At 42.5% G+C, this 17368-nt stretch overlaps 1 protein-coding gene across 3 annotated transcripts; it reads left to right on the top strand.

Moving 5' to 3' along the window:
• The first annotated feature begins 196 nt into the window (after positions 1–196).
• LOC123402614 (probable kinase CHARK) lies at positions 197–6051 on the top strand. 3 transcript variants are annotated; one of them, XR_006611314.1, is made up of 6 exons: positions 197–885; positions 2312–2416; positions 2730–3303; positions 4654–5204; positions 5317–5382; positions 5866–6051. XR_006611314.1 is itself a non-coding variant. In XM_045096553.1 (5 exons), the coding sequence occupies exons 1-4, from the start codon at positions 273–275 to the stop codon at positions 5201–5203; spliced, it is 1842 nt and encodes a 613-aa protein (XP_044952488.1). In that variant the 5' UTR covers positions 197–272; the 3' UTR covers position 5204; positions 5317–5460. The 3 variants fall into 3 exon arrangements, 1 of the variants encoding a protein (XP_044952488.1); XR_006611313.1 differs by lacking the exon at positions 5866–6051 and adding an exon at positions 5596–5834; XM_045096553.1 differs by lacking the exon at positions 5866–6051 and having other exon boundaries at positions 5317–5460.
• The last annotated feature ends 11317 nt before the right edge of the window (positions 6052–17368 follow it).

Raw genomic sequence — 17368 nt, 5'->3', positions numbered from 1 at the left:
CTCAGGCGGCAGCAAGGCGAAGGGGACGAGGAGGGAGGGAGGGTGGCCGCGCCGGAGGGTTTCCCCCGTGCCGCTAGAGAGAGGCGACGCGTCTAGATACATTCATTTTCGTACATTTTTGTGATAAGTATTTTCGGACGGAAGGAGTAGCTGTGAGTGTGTTGCCTGGCCTCAAGCAGCATATATATTGTCTTCTAGGAGGCGAAATCCTGAGATGCAAAGGCCCAAAATCCAAGCTCGGATCTGGTAGGCAAGAATTAAGTTAGTTGGTGATGCCGCCACCACCAGCCTACCACCACCTCCTCCTCCTCCTCCTCCTTCTGCTTCGCCTCCATGGAGCCATTGCATCCGCCACCGGCTTCACCTGCACCAAGCCGAGCACATGCCAGTCCGCCGTGATTGGCTACGTTGTCCCCAACACCATCACCTACAAGGAACTCATTTCCCAATTCAGCCCCACAACCCTCCACGACGTCGTCGCCGCCAACCAACTTCCGTTCAACACCGCAACCAAGCAAGTCATTCCCCCCAAAACAACTTTAACCATCCCCTTTAGGTGCCGCTGCACAGGGAATGGCATCGGCCAATCTGGCCTCTACATCGCCCAAAACAAGTTGGACGACGGCTTGGCAACCTACCAGCCGGAGATCGTCTCTTCCAAGAGCATAGCAGATAATGCTGCCAACTGGAAGGGGTGGATTCCGCTGCCCTGCAGCTGCGACGGCGCTGACGTGACGCATTTTCCTTACATCGTCCGCAGCGGTGACAGCGCCTTGGCAATCGCGGCCAAGTACGGTGTGCTTCTGTCTGTGCTACTGGAGATCAATAATATCACAAACCACGCTAGCCTTTACCAAGGGCAGGTTCTTGATATCCCGCTCCAAGGTACGTAGGTACTCGTAAGTGTCTAATTAATTAATTATTTTACAATTTGGCGTTAGACGGCCAATTAAATAATGACACATATAGGACGTTCCACCGAAAACTGCATCTGACCGTTTTCGGTGTGGCATCAAAAAAGCGCAAACTAATACTCTGCCCTGATACTTTCCATCAACCTCTTGTTCTTTTAGGCTGGCTATAACGAGAGTATTTTAGCTAGCTAGTATCGTGTACTTGGGACTAGCAAACATGCTGATGTGACAGACAATTAAAGAAAAAAAGAAAAAAATTAGAGTAACATAAGTAGATACTGTGTCATATTAACTGCTATGCTACTATGTGTCATGCATGTCAATAAATATGACTATCTATGATACTAGTTTATGATAATACGTATTATGAATGTAGTGTCATACGCATGAGACTATTATAGGATACTGCCCACAATGAGTAGCCTTAGAACCGTGCAAAGAAGTCACACAATTTTATTATCATTATTACTCGCTATAGTAAAACACAATAATATACTAGAGAGAGGGGGGGGGGGGCGACTTAATTACTGTGTTTTGACATTGATAATGGTGATTCATGATGATATGGTAAAATTGACCTTAACTTTTGAGCTAAAAAAAGTTTAACAACTCTACAAACATCTTATTGATGATACACAAAGTGTATATCTGCATATAAGCAAACGTAGTCAAAATCTGATAAGTAATTAGTTTTTTAGTTTTTAAAATTCCATGTTCCATCTCTCAAAATAATTCAAACTATATCTCACCAACGGTAAGTTGTCGCATTTTTGCTTTGCTATTGTTCTCTCCTTTCCAGCATCTGAAAAATGGCAACACACATTTCACATGAATACACACCGGTAATTGGATAAACAAACTTTTATCCATCCGTTCGAAAATATTTGTTCTAGATACTTCATTTTTATCCATTTGCTTCAACAAGTATTTTCGGGCGGAGGGGGTACAACACTAGAGTGCCAACTCTTAGGAATAACAAAGACGTGTGTGGTTCATGTCCAGATTGAACATGCCAAATCACCTAGTAGTACTAGGATTGGCACTTGTAACTGGCTATGTTAGCTTGTGTTGGTCCTAGGTGCTATATATACACAGGTTTAACCCTTGTAATATATACCTTGGAATCAAGAAAAGAACGAGTAGTGACACGCCCCTGTGGCCATCAAACAATCCTCAAATACGCGTGCATTGCTAGGTGCTGAATCAACTAAAGTATGGATTGATCGGCTGGTTGTATATGCGTGTTTATTCTGTGGTTGTTCCTGCCAAAAGTACCAGTACAAGGACGATTGCTAGCAGGAGGCTGGCTTTGCACAGTAGTGTGTATTGTTCTGGGATTATGCAAACTTCTGCTGCCATCTCAATCATTTGATTTTCTGCTACTCCACTTCATCCAGGAAAGGTCGGAGAAGAGCTATCCTCTATGGGCAGATGGTCAAGGGTATATTATATCTCAGGATATAGGAAAAGAAGATTGGGCTGGTTCAATTCCGCTGCTGCAGGTATGCCAACTATCTCTAATGTGTATTTGTAATTTTAGGGATTAAGAAATATCTATCACTTGTATTCTCTTTCGTTGCCCTGGTACAGCAGGTTTTCGTCAACATAAACTGTATGGTACTTACTGTGGTAATAGCGCCTAAAAGTGATAGTCAAAGTAGGTTTACATACCAGGGGTGATTACCTGATTACTTACTGTGGTAATTTAACTCACACAAATTTTGCAGTTGGTATTTACTGTACAATAAGTATCAACGCTGCAGATACTTTGTAAATTCAAATGTGATTACCTGATGTTTTTTTTACCTTGAGCAGAACAATCGGCGCATGCGGCAGCAGAAGCGGTGGCTGCGACAAAAGAAGCAGCTGAGAATTCCCATTACTCACCTGAAGCTGCTGACACAGTTGTCAAAAGGGTCCTCGTTTTACTCCTCATCATAATCATCCTTTCGTTGTTGTATTTTACATTTTATTACTGGAAAAGTGCATGCGAGTCGCTCTCGTCGCGTACGAATGGCGTTATTCAGTTCTATTACAGCGATTTGGCTCGCGCAACACACAGATTCTCCAAGGAAAGCAAGATTGGAGAGGGTCAGTATGGCACAGTATATAAGGCGACCATAAAGGGCCATGAAATGGCTGTGAAGAAATTGAAGGCCGAGGGTGAGACCAAGGAGTTGCACCGTGAGCTCCAGACAATTAGTAATACGAAGCACACGAATCTAGTCAGTCTGAAAGGTTGGTGTGGCAGACTAAGATTGATTGATGGCAAGAGTTGTTGGAAAAGGCAGATAAAGGTTGAACTCTTGCTTGTATTTGAGTGGATACCTAATGGCAACCTGGCAGACCACCTACACAACAGGGAGCAAGTTCTATCATGGGAGAAAAGGTATGTGTTGCTCTTACTACATGCACGATCTATTTGCATTTAATAGAATTAATTTCCACCGAGAGAACATAAATATTCTATATCTTATAATAACACTAATAAGTTTTGGGGTTATGACTACTAAAGAGATATTAATCCTCTGTACTCGGAAAGCACCAGCTGATAATATTGAGACACAACATCATCAATCCTACTCCCTCCCTTCCAAAATATAAGTGTTTTTAGATATTTCATTATAAACTAAATACAGATATATATAGACATACTTTAAAGTCTAGATTCATCCCTATCGCTCCGTATGTAGTCTATAGTGCAATCTCTACGAAGACTTATATTTAGGAACGGATGGAGTAATAGTTAAACGAAAGGGGGATTTTTGATAGGTAAAATCCATATATGTCCCATATATGCACGGGTGATATATATTACTAGTGTAACACATATAGGTGCCAACACATCTGGTTTCTTATTAGCATGGTCATTTTTATCAGTTTTTTTTGCACCAAGTTGAAGTTTAGAATCCAGTGTCCAAGTCACAACAGGTCTTTTCTATACAAATTTTACCTTATTCCATTTCTTTTGCTGTAAAGATTGAATATGATAGAACTTGCACTGATATAATAACTCTGTTTCTAAATATAAGTCTTTTTATACATTTCAATAGGGCTACATACGGATATATAGGCATATTTTTGTGTAGGTTCATTAGTTTTGCTCCGTATGTACGTAGTCCATATTAAAATATCTAAAACTACTTATATTTAGGAACAAAATGAGTAATACTCAAAAAATATTTTATTTTTAGTCCATAAGTGTACCCACCATTAAGTGGTCACATTTAGCCTGTCAGACTCCCTTAACCACACATCCATGTTGGAAAAGACTAAATAAGTACATTGCTGCTTGCTTTCTTAATTATAGGGACTACATGCAAAATGTTCACTAAGGTTTATTAATTGAGCTACTATTAGAAACGGTTATACAGAAACTCTTTTAGCGGAATGAATTACCAGAATTGTGTTTTACCAAAATGTAATATCATGAATCAACAGTTAAGATATAATTATAGTTCTTACCTACATTAACATCATCAGGTAGGGTTTTACATGTGTTTCCCCATGTTTGATCCCGTTCGTTGATTTTGTGAATGGGATCGTAATGGCATGAAAAAATGGCTTGCAAATTTCTGATGTTTAGAGTGAGCAATACAAAAAAAATGTTTTTTTCTATGGCACATAGAAAATAGGTATATCGACAATGCACTTTAAATTATTCAGATCCCAGAAGACAAACAAAATTGCATGTGATGTATACATGTCACCGCATCTCATTTCCTAATGTTTTCAACAGGTACAAAATAGTGAAAGGCATAGGGTCGGCACTTCGTTATCTTCATCACGAGTGCAAGCCATCCATCTTGCATAGAGATATCAAACCAGATAATATACTCCTAGATTATCATTTCAATGCCAAGCTTGCTGACTTCGGGCTATCGATGATCACCGACCAAAATGGAGCAACAGTGTTCACAATTGCTATTGGGCCGAGGAGATACATGGATCCACAGTTAATGAAGGAGGGCGAATTTCGTTTCAACCACAAATCGGATATTTACAGCTTCGGAATCGTGCTACTAGAGATTGCATGTACCGGAAAATCAAGGGAGAATATCTTGCACATACTTGGTGGTGGCAGTGGACAACACGTTCAGGTGGATGGTCTTGCTGATCACAGGTTAAGTATCTTCGACCGTACAGAGATGGCGCGCGTGGTTGTCCTTGGCCTCCAGTGTTCTCACCCAGATGAGAGACAGCGACCTTCCATGTATATGGCAATGAGATTCCTCGAGGAAGGCATAGAGTTGCCAATTGCCAGCCACAACAGGAGAGAGCGGCTATAATGTTAGTTGTCTAATCTTGTTGTTAGTAATTTGTTTTTCCTTGCTAGTTTTCAGCTCAAGGTAGTTAGTTAGTCTTGAGCTTGCAATAATAGTTGTGCGTGCCGTGCATGCAGCGTCTGGCTGAACCCGGTCTCTAGCTTGTGGGATGGCACGAGCACAAACCGGATTGTCGCGCCAAGGTAGGATCACTACCGACCCATCATTTGCTTTGTAACGGAATAAATAGCAACGAGGAAGAAATAGTAAAGTTTCAATAATACACAACGCAAAAACTTAGCCTCTCTCGGTGAGCGTGAAATCTCATGAGAGTGAGCATAAAATCATCTTTTGGAGTGTAAATTTACTCTGACAATTGGCATCACAACCATCTTGCGATCCTGCTGACAATGTAGGACACCCGCGAGCCACAAATAATTGGTCGCCAAGAAGAAGTAGGGTGGTTGGTAGAAAATCTAGGAGTACGTGCATGCATGAGACGGAAGACTGATGGTCAAGAAAGAATGACAAAGTTGCATGTGTTACCAATAGTTCGCTTAGGGATGTCAGAAAGATAACAATGGTCCAACAAATCTGTAAATAATTTGCATGTGTTACCAATAGTTGAATGGGAAGGAACATTCTGAGTTAATAATTTTGACATGTCTTTGATATGGTTTTGACAGAAGGACTATATTTTGAGAGATTTTGCAGCATTTGGGACAACAAGCATAATCTGATAAACTAAACATGCATATGACAAATCTGGCTACTTTTATCATGTCGAAAAAGTTCTTAGTTGTCCTCGATGACATTTGGTGGTATGGAAGAGATTTTGTAAACATTGGAAAAATTGAACTTTAGGGAAGTATGATTTTGGTTAACACTTGATAATCTGAGGTTGGCAGTTCAGTTGGCACCATGAACCACTACGAATTTGTGGGTTTGGCAGTTTGTCGTTTGTGGCGCACAGACGGCTAAAAGAGCTGATTTTCCGCTGTCCTAAGGCGTCGCTGACATTCAAACTGGGGGCTATGCCCAAGCTAGAGAAGCTTGTCATGTGCTTCCGGTACGAGATGACTGCCCAATTCTTACAAGCCAAAACCCTCAAAGAAGTCTGGTTACGTGTGGAGTGGGATGATGTAAACTGGAAGCTATACAGGGATTCTCCAGCATTCCGTCCTGCGTCGTGATTTTCCAGTGCGACCACATCGGCATACTTTACGTCCTGGACTTGCGATGCCACATACACTCGACTAGCATCCTTGTCAGTCCTTGCATCAACATCGACAACAGTCGTAGCACTTATGTCTGTTGTTTCTTCATGAACTTTTGGCGCCACGTACGCCTACGTTTTTTATGGACGTGCCACACAAAAACTGCGTCTCCATTATCGAGCACACGCGGTGAAAGTGCGTTATATCGACTAGAGGGGGGTGAATAGAAGATTTTTAGAATTTCATCACTGAGGAAATTCCTTTTGAGGAAATTCCTTACTGATAACTAACTTACAGCGGAAACAGTAAAGGATCAGAAGTGCAACGTTTCACAACAGCAGTTTTTCAGAGTGAAGAATGTGAAAACAGATTGTATAGTGAGCAGGCACGCAGAATACAGATGAGGATTAACTAACGTGATGAATTTGAGGTTGAGGAAATTCAGAGAAAGTCTTCAACAAATTCTTCAAACAGTCGCAGTGAAAGTCATCAACACATAATACAAGGAAAGTAAGGAGTTGAGGAATTAGAACCCGTTTCTCAAAGAAGACAGTCGTTGATGACCCAGTTCCAACTGATGTGAGAGTCGTACATCTGGTTTGGAGCGGCTTGGTATTGAAACCAAAGGACACCCAGTCCCGGGACACACAGTCCCAACCGTATTCTCCTTGAGCTAAGGACACACAGTCCTCGCCCAACACTCGTTGTAAGTCTTCAGGGCAGACTTCCAAATCCTCACAAACTTGGTCACCCGACGATCCACAATTGAGTGCTGGAAAGCTCTAGACCATGACGCCTAACCGTCTGGAGGATGCACAGTCCTCAAAGGTAAAACGCTTCAATCCCACACAGGAACAACTTCTTTAGTGATGCTCAATCACTAGGTTTGGTTTGTGGTTTCGGTGGGTGGTGTATTTCCTCACTGATGAATTACTCTCGAAGGCTCTAAGGAATTTGGGTTGCTCTTATGAAAAGTGTTAGTTTCTAACGGAGTAGCCAACCAGCTAGTGGTTGTGGGGGGTGGCTATTTATAGCCTGGGAGCATCCCGACATGGTTTGACACTAGTGCCCTTAAATAATATGACCGTTGGAGTGGATAAGACCAGTGACTTGGCGTGGCTATCGAAACGGTCGGAACCCTCAACTGTGAGAGTCCTCATGTCACTCATATTCCTCACTTGAAACTTTTGGTAGGATTAGGCTTGGGTTGAGCATCATGAGGAAATTCATTCCATAGTGTAACTTTGACCCCCTTTAACAGTACGGTGTTCCCATTACTCAAATGCGAAGAAAGTAAAACAGAAAGTATAAATCTTCATGCTTCAAATTCTTCAGAATGATTTTCTTCAGGAACCACCGGACTTCTCAATATCAGTATCTTCATGAGGAATATCAATTTCATCGCAGATTCCTCGCGATTCATTTCTTCATCTTCAGACCAATTTCTTCAACTGAAGACATATATTTTTAGGGGTCGATATTCTTCAAATATCTCAAACTCCTCTATGACTTATAGATCCTGTGTACACTCATAAACACATTAGATACTTAACCTATAAGTCTTGAAACCAGCAAAATCATTAAGGGCACTAGATGCACTTACAATCTCCCCCTTTTTCGTGGTTGATGACAATTAGGTTAAGTCTTCAACAGGGATCAGAAATATGAAGTGTAAATACTCATTTGAGGAATTTGAAATCAAGATTCAAAGAGACTCCCCCTGAAGATGTGCATATCTTGAGGATTTTGCTTTTTACAGCAAATGCACATTGATGATTTATATCATGGAGATCTCTCCGTGAGTCTTGTAAGTCATGCATACATGTAACATATCATATGAAGAAAATGAAGATGCATGATGACAAATGGTATCTGACGAATTCCAACATGCGTGCATTAAAACTTGAGGAATAAGCATGCGAAGAAAAACGTTCAAAAGCGTCAGAGTACCATCGGGCTTAAGTTACAACTCATTACATAAAAACTTCAGAAGAGCCAAGAGTTTGTAACTTAAATATAGTTCATAAGCCCCAAAAATATCCCGCTTGAAGACTAACTCTCAAGTTTCTCCCCCTTTGTCATCAAGTGACAAAAAGGGACAAACCGAGGACTAACACCCGTGAAGATTTCACTTCTTGGCGGTTGAGGAAGAGCCGTGATGCTTCTTGGGAGTAGTCTTCTTCCTTGGACCAATGGCAGTGTCGAGTTGTTCTTCATCAGTCTCAGCAGTGCGGAATGAAGAAAAGGAGTTGTCTTCAAGGTCTGGCACTGGAATAGGCCTGAACTTCTTCTTGGGAGGCCACGACCATTCAAAGTCTCGCTCAAAGTCCATTTCTTCAAGCTCAGTCTGAGTCTTCAGATGTGCAAGTGTAGCCCAGGTGCGATCGAAAACCTCATGCAGATAGTGATGGTTGAGCTTCATAGAGTTCTGTGTTTTAGTGAGGGTTTTCACAATGGCACCAAACTGGCGTTTGACCCATTTGTGGTTGCGATCCACCTTCTGGTGAAGACTGAGGAGGAGCTCTCTGGTATTCAGCACGCGGTGAGGAACGGGGCTTGCTGGATGAGTCTCAGTATCATCCCATGAAGAATAAGCTTCTGGCTCTCTGAACTGGCCATCAAGGGGCCTACTACCTTCTTCAATCAAGATTTTCCTTTTCCTTTAATGGACTCGAAAGTCTTCTTGTTGACCCGGATAGGAGGCATATAACCCATGTGGTTTTGGAAATCAACGTGGAAGTTGATGCCTGTCCTTGTCCTGATGAATCTCATGATCCATGGGGCATATATCTTGTGATCAAAAGGACACATAGCATTGTCGGCCAAAGTCCTCAATAATAAATCGTGAATGTTGATAGGAATACCATGGATGATGTTGAATAGGATATTCTTCATGAGGCCTACAACATCTTCTTCATCATCATGGCTATTGATCGGCGCGAGCACATTGCAGAGGATTCTCTAGACAAACCTGGGTGTGTACTTAAGCTCGTGGACGAGGAAGGTTGTTCTCGAAGATTTTCCTTCAGCCAAAGGCTTCATGAGGACTTCCATCATTCCATTTGGCAGCTCACGCTCGCCATAAAGCTTCACAGCCTCATCTGAGGGAATTGGTACGGGCAGTTCTCTGAGGAGTTCAGTAGCAGGAGCCTTATAGTGAGTGTTTTGTGACATCCAGTCAAACACCCAAGTGTTGATGTCTTCAAGGTTGCCAGATATGTGAAGAGTGGCATAGAACTGAAGAATTAACTCGCTGTTCCAGTCAGATATGTCTGAGCACATTGGGAGTAAACTTGCATCATGGAGTACACTAAGGACTGGCTCCAGGCACGGTATTGCTTCAAGCTCAATATCAGGAATATGCCTGTGTTGGAATATCTTCTTTCGTCCACAGAGCACAGAGGCATAGTAGTTCATCTGAGTCCTAGTTCAAAATTTCAGATGCCTCATTTGAGGCTTGTCATAGGAGTTCTCTCCGATGAAGTACATGCGTTATTCAAAGAAATTTTCCTTTTGAAACTTTGGACGCTTGGAGAATGGCTGACGCTGAACTGGCTGAAGATTTTGCTGAGGAATAGGAGGGGAGACAACAATGGCAGTCTCTGGGTTGGGCACGACAAATGCAGTTTCCTCAACATTTTCCTCAAGGTGAGGAATTTCAGGAGTTCGTACTTCAGGCTGAGGAGATAGTGCTTGGTGGGTGTCAGGCTAAGGAGCTTGCTCTGGCTGTGCTTCAGGCTGAGGAATGGTTTCTGCTTGCTCAGTTTGAGCAGTTGGGTCAGCATGTTCCTCGTCTTGAGGATTCTCCTCAGAGTGTGGAATTTCATCAGCTTGAGGATTTTCAGTTTGTTCTTCCTCAGCTGGCTTTGTGGCAGAGGCAGTTTTATCAGCTAGTGCAGCTGATGCTTGAACATTTTCTTTCTGAGGAATCAAAGGTTGAGGACTGTCGTCTATCTGAATTTCCTCGTCGGTGTGTTTCCGAGGGGCGACATCCTTCATTTCCTCATCTGCCTTTTTCGTTGGATCATCAATGATGACCATCTCATAGGAAGGAGCGACATTCAGGGGCACAGGGTCCAGAGGAGCAGATTCTTCAAGTGCTTTGAGGCGCTTCGCCTCTATTTCTTCTTCTGCTGAGGAGGCCTTTCTCTTTTTGGCTTCCTTTTCACAAGCCCTGGTTTTCTTCACGTCTGACGCAGACGGAATCATCTTCTTCACCTTTGAAGCTTTTGGTGAAGGGGTCCTCTCTACATATTCTTCAGCTGGTACTGAGGAACCAGCTGGAACAGAGTCATCAGCTTTCTTTGATGAAGCAGCTGGATCAGGAGCAGTCTCATCAGCTGCAGCAAATGGCCGATTCATCAACACGGCGCTCTTGGTGTACCTCCTCAGCTTGAGGAGTTTCCTCATCATGAGGAGATTCATCTGTTGGCTCCTCAATCAAGGGTTGAGGAGTTGGTGCTGGGGGTGCGGCCTTCTTGTTGTAGTCATCAACAACACTAGTGGCCAGCTTGATGAAATTGCTCTTGAGGCTTTTACGATCTGACAGCTTGGCGTACTTGTCAGTCAATTTCTTCAGCTCTGCCTGTGTTGTCACCAGTGCATCATGAGTCAATTTGAGGAGATTCTGCCTGAGGAATTTCTCCTTTTTGATCTTTGCATCTTTGGCCTGCCTGGCCTGCTGTTCTTTCCACTTGGCTTCATAGATGAAAGTGGTCACCATGTGACTGATGCCAGGCGGAAGCTTCAAGTCATCAACTAGAGTGTTTGGGTCGTCATACCAGATGTTGATGTAGTCAAGGAGGACCTTAGGGTCCATGGCCAGAGGAATGGCACTGCCTGATGCTTGAGCTACTCTTTCCTGCTTGTTTCTGATGATGGCTTGCAGGGTTTCATCATCAAATTCATCACTTCCCTCTGATGCAGACGGGACTGTGATGATTTTGATGGGGCTTGGCAGAGTTGTACGTTCAGCAGTTACCAACTTCTACGCAGGAGGTGTTGAAGACTTTGTCTCCGAGCTGGTTGCAGCTGGGAGTGAGGAGCTGGAGCTGGCGGTTGTAGGCTTCACGACTTGCTTCTGTACTGGTTTCTCTTGAGGCTTTGGAGGTAGAGCTGATGATTTTGGTGTTGAAGGTTTTGGTACTGAGGGTTTTGGTGCTGAGGGTGTTGTTACTGAAGCCTGAGCAGACTTCTCTTGAGGCTTTGGAGCCCTTGGCTTTGATGGCACAGACTGCATTTGAGGAATTTCTGAGCCCGAGGTTTCTGCAGCACACGAAGTAGCAGTACCTGAGCCAGCAGCTGAGGATTCATTAAATTTCCTCACTGCAGCTTCTGCCTGCTTTTTGAGCTTAGCCAGATGCTTTTCCTTCTCATCTGGATAGTCATCAATAGTCATGAGGCTTGAGGGATGTGCTACTTGATGATCCTCAAGTGGGGCCCTTCTGCCAGGAGGCTTCAGAGCGAATTTCTTCGCATATTTGGGAGTCACAAACCTGTAATCCTTCCACTCCTTCGCCCATCGGCATCCAATCTTCTGCAGCCGTATTTTTCTCTTGGCCATTGTCTCATTTTCATCAGGCGTGCAATAGTCCAAGTAAATGTCCTCAGGGATATCCACAGCTGTGTTCTGCTCAAGTTTCTTTCCTCCCTTCTGTTTTCTATCTTCCTCCATTTTCTTTAGTTGAGGATTTTGCTGATGAGTTTGAACTCTTGAGGATTCTGATGAGCCTTGAAGAGTTTCTTCCAGAAACGCTGCAAATGAGTTAATGTGATGAGAACCGAGAGATTCATCAGCTGACGTGTGTGTACCTGTGAACAGAGTATAGTTAAGAGGAATTTGGAGAGGTCATATGCGTTCTTAGATTTGAATAAAATGAGAAAGTTTGACATTTTGAGGAATATAACCAGTGGTTGAGGAATTTGGCTAAGCATACTGTTCTTGGGTTCCAGAGTTGTACAGATCAGAAAATTCGCACAAGTGAGGAATCTCGTGAAAATCTTAGATGCTTAGCATAGTTCATCAATGATGTGGTGATAGGTAGTGTTTGAGGAATCAAGTGCGTATCGTATCTTCAGGAAAAACAGATTTCACATAGAAGATGTAAAATTTTAGATCTAACTTGCTGTAAATATGGGATATATTTACCCTGGAAGGTGCGCACGAAGAACACAGAAAAGTGTGTGTGGAGAAGCTCTTCGGTTGCGTGTCCAATCCACCCTAACCCGGCGACAGAGGACGTCTACCGCGGCGGCGAACGAAGAAGGTCTGACTCCGGCGTGGTTCCAGCGATGGAGAAGTCGAGGGAGTGAAGCTCTTCCTCACCGGCGACGAGACTACCATCGATGGCGCTAGGGTTCGGTGGTGTATGCTGTGGCAGGAGAGTGATGGGGCGAACTAGAGGATGCCGAGGGGGATAAGGACATATTTATAGCCAAAAGTTACTGTTGGCACGAGAATGTCGAACCAAATAGCCCCTACCTCCACGTCTCCGCAGGACACGTGTAGCTCCCGTACGATGCGGTGGAGATAGTGGAGATCGTGGTTATCCGATCGTGGGAAGTGGGGGTTCAGTTACTGTGTCTTAAAGAAACAATTTTTTAAGATTTGAGGATTTTCTTTACAAAATCATCAGCTGACAAGGATGCTGTGAGGATTTTTAACAAAGTTTCAAGTAGAACGCATATGAAGAATTGAATAGACTAGATGAGTATAGCATAGAGGGAAAGTAGGGTCCGATCACATTCACTTAGCAGAAATATCAACTTGAAGAAATAGCAATAAGTGAATGCTGTTGAGGACTTGAAATCACAGTCTATCTAGTCAAAATGGAAGTCATCAAGTGTTTTTGAAGATTTTTTGATAGATCATCACAATGAAGAACAACTGTTTTTGAAGAAAAACACATTTTGAGAAAATAGAACATTTCAAGAAAATCAACTTGAGGAATTTCACATTGGGCGGTGGCGTGACCCACCATATAAGAATGTTGATTACAGACGCCGCGTACAATTGTCGTAGGGCCCTGAGAATCAATTTCTTCGTTAATTTCTTCACATTCAGAGTGACATTCTTCATTAGTTGAAGAAAATCGATTCATCATGTGTTGCACATCTAAGTCATCAACTTTGCATAAGTGTTAGGATGTGTGCATGTTTTTACAAAACATTTGAAGATTCTAAGATATTTAGCTCACACCTCAACTTGCAAAACCTTTTCTTATCCAAGGGCTTAGTGAAGATATATGCTAGTTGATCATCAGTCTTCACATGGTCGATGAGGATATTGCCCTTGAAGACATGGTCCCGAAGAAAATTATGACGAATCTGGATGTGTTTGGCATTCGAGGCCTGTACTGGGTTGTATGCAATCTTGATAGCACTCTCATTGTCACAGTAGAGAGGCACATTCTTCATGTTGATGCCGTAGTCTTTGAGGGTTTGCTTCATCCATAGCAATTGAGCGCAGCAAGAACCAGCAGCAATGTACTCAGCTTCGGCAGTGGAGAGTGATACGCAGTTCTGCTTCTTTGAGGACCATCAAACTAGTGATCTTCCGAGGAAATGGCATGTGCCAGAAGTTGACTTGCGATCCACACGGTCAACAGCATAGTCTGAATCAGAATACCCTACCAGATGAAGATTGGAGCCCTTGGGATACCATAATCCTAGTGTTGGTGTGTGAGCTAAGTATCGAAGAATATGTTTCACAGCCTTATGGTGTGATTTCTTCGGTTTTGCTTTAAAACGTGCACACATGCAAACACTAAGCATTATATCTGGCCTAGATGCACATAGATACAATAAAGAGCCAATCATAGAACGATATACCTGCTGATCGAAATCTTTACCATTTTCATCAATGCCGAGGTGGCCGTTGGTAGGCATTGGAGTCTTGGCACCTTTGCATTCGTGCATGTTGAATTTCCTCAGAACATCCTTGAGGTATTTCTCCTGTGATATGAAGATTCCATTGCTTTGTCGGCGAATTTGAAGACCTAAGAAGAATTTCAGCTCCCCCATCATGGACATCTGATATTCTTCACTCATCATGTAGGCAAATTCATCACTATATCTTTTGTCAGTACAACCAAATATAATATCATCGACATATATTTGACATACAAATATCTCATTATCATATGATTTTGTAAAAAGAGTTGGATCGAGTGAACCAGGTTTGAAGCCTTTCTTCATGAGGAATTCCTTCAATGTATCATACCATGCCCGAGGGGCTTGCTTGAGGCCATAAAGAGCCTTTTTGAGTCTGAAGACTTTTTCTGGATTCTTTGGATCCTCAAAACCTGGGGGCTGAGCAACATATACTTCTTCCACAAGCTTACCATTGAGGAATGCACTTTTCACATCCATTTGATATAAGGTGATGTTATGATGATTAGCATAAGCAAGTAGTATTCGAATAGCTTCAAGTCTAGCAACATGTGCAAAAGTTTCATCGAAATCTATTCCTTCAACCTGGGTGTAGCCTTGGGCTACAAGTCGTGCCTTGTTCCTCACCACTTGACCGTCCTCATCTTGCTTGTTTTAAAAAATCCACTTGGTGCCGATAATGTTGTGCTTGCGAGGATCTGGTCGTTTGACGAGCTCCCATACGTCATTCAGCTTGAATTGAAGAAGTTTGTCTTGCATAGCTTGGATCCACTCCGGTTCCAAAAAAGCCTCAGCAACTTTTGAGGGTTCTGTGATGTATACAAAGGAAAAATGCCCACAAAAGTTTACTAAGTGTGAAGCTTTTGAGCAAGTGAGAGGACCTGGCGTGTTGATGTCGTTGAGGATTTTGTCAAGTTCTACTTCGTTTGCAATCCTCGGATGAGCTGGATGAGGATTTTGTCTGGGCTGAGAAAGTGGTGCTGGTGCAATTTCCTCAGGAGCATCTTCTTGATTTTTATCAGTGATGGGGATCGTTTCTTCACCAATTTCCTCAGTGGGGACAATGTCTTCAGTTGGCTTGAGCTTTATTGCTTCCTCAGGAGACAACTTATCTGGATCAGAAGGCAATTGCTCTCTTTGCGAGCCATTAGTTTCATGGAACCGCACATCTACAGTCTCAACAACTTTGTTGTGATAGTTGTTGAAGACTCTGTAAGTGTGCGAGTCTTTTCCATAACCGAGCATAAAACCTTCATGTGCCTTAAGTGCAAATTTTGAGCTATGGTGAGGATCTCTAATCCAACATTTGGACCGAAGACTTTGAAATAACTTACATTGGGTTTCTTGTCAGTGAAGACTTCATATGAGCTTTTCTTGAGGAATTTGTGAAGATATACCCTGTTGATGATATGGCATGCAGTGTTGATTGCTTCAGGCCAAAAGCGACGAGGGGTCTGATATTCTTCAAGCATAGTTCTTGCCATTTCAACCAGAGTCATGTTCTTCCTTTCGACGACACCATTCTGCTGAGGAGTATAAGGAGTAGACAATTCGTGAGTAATACCAAGTTCATCAAGATAATCATCAAGACCAGTGTTTTTGAACTCAGTTCCGTTATCACTCCTGATATGTTTGATCTTGATGCCAAAGTTCGTCGAGGGCCTTGAAGAAAATCGTTTGAAGATTTCCTGCACTTTAGTTTTATACACTATGATATGCACCCAAGTATATATGGAATAATCATCAACTATGACGAAGCCATATAAAGATGTTGCATTGGTTAGTGTGGCATAGTGAGTTGGTCCAAATAAATCCATATGAAGCAATTTGAATGGACGTGTAGTGGTCATGATAGTCTTAGAGGGATGCTTGGATCTGGTCATTTTCCCAGATTCACAAGCACCGCAGAGATGATCCTTGAGGATTTTGACTGATTCGATGCCGATGACATGCTTCTTCTTCGTGAGCGTGTGCAAATTCCTCATGCCTGCATGACCTAGTCTTCGGTGCCACAGCCATCTTTCTGAGGTTTTTGCTAGTAAGCAAGTGGCTGGTTGAGGGCCTGTAGAGAAATCAACAATGTACAAATCCCCTCTTCTTACACCTTCGAAGACTTTGGATCTGTCAAATTCCATGATGACTACACATCTATATCTACCAAAGATAACAATCATATCAAGATAACAAAGCATAGAGACTAACATAAGGTTAAAACGAAGGGATTCAACAAGCATCACTTTGTCCATATGCCTATCCTTGGAAATAGCCACTTTGCCAAGTCCCAATACCTTGCTTTTACCTTTGTCAGCATATGTGATTTGCTTCAGAGGTGATGGAGTTAGTGGCATATTCAATAGTAAGCTTTTATCACCAGTCATGTGATGTGTGCAGCCACTATCAAGAACCCACTCAGTATTCTTGGGTTTGTCATCCTGCAGATGAATTAGTACAGCTTACCATCTCATATGCTTCAGATTTGAAGAATATGATACTAATTTCATCAGATCAGTAATTTCATCATAACAGAAATGTAAGGACGTGTGAAATATTTCTATTTCATCAATCATTAGCTTGCGTCCTATCAAGCATTTCTTCAGGTCTCCAGCAAATTCTTCAGATGATGATTTTCATCTGGAGACCTGACCTGCAGAAGTGATTAGTTCGATTTCTTCACCACCCACATCTGAAGGGGTGGCAAAGCATTCATCATCCTGCGAGCACCATATGATAAAGGTGGCATTGAAGCCAATGCACTTCTCTTAACAGTAGGGGGATTAAAGTACTCATATGAATATGCAAAGAACTGGTTTGAGGATTTATGAACATAATGATTTTAGGAGTAAGGCTCATATTCATATTCCTTGTAGTTTCCCTGCATGTTAGACGCATTAGCATGGGTACGAGCATAGTTTTGACCAGTTGAGGATTTTTATCTGGGGTTCATATTCTTAAGTGGTGGTGTCATGAGGACATTCACCTGAAAATTTTCAAGACAGCTTTTGGGAACCCAGATTTTCCTCAGAGGAGGGCCATTCCTGCAGTTAGTTCCAACATATCGAGCAAATACTTTACCAGATTGATT

Source organism: Hordeum vulgare, chromosome 6H (assembly GCF_904849725.1).
Source record: "Hordeum vulgare subsp. vulgare chromosome 6H, MorexV3_pseudomolecules_assembly, whole genome shotgun sequence".
In the NCBI taxonomy this organism is placed as follows: Eukaryota; Viridiplantae; Streptophyta; class Magnoliopsida; order Poales; family Poaceae; genus Hordeum; species Hordeum vulgare.
The sequence above is the reverse complement of the archived record's forward strand: the minus strand, read 5'-3'. Positions and strand labels throughout refer to the sequence as shown.

Excerpts from the sequence above, each read along its gene's own strand:
- LOC123402614 (XM_045096553.1), top strand. The coding sequence starts at position 273 with ATGCCGCCACCACCAGCCTACCACCACCTCCTCCTCCTCCTCCTCCTT. Across the intron at positions 886-2,311 it reads TCTTGATATCCCGCTCCAAG|GAAAGGTCGGAGAAGAGCTA; the intron begins GTACGTAGGTAC and ends CACTTCATCCAG. Across the intron at positions 2,417-2,729 it reads GTTCAATTCCGCTGCTGCAG|AACAATCGGCGCATGCGGCA; the intron begins GTATGCCAACTA and ends TACCTTGAGCAG.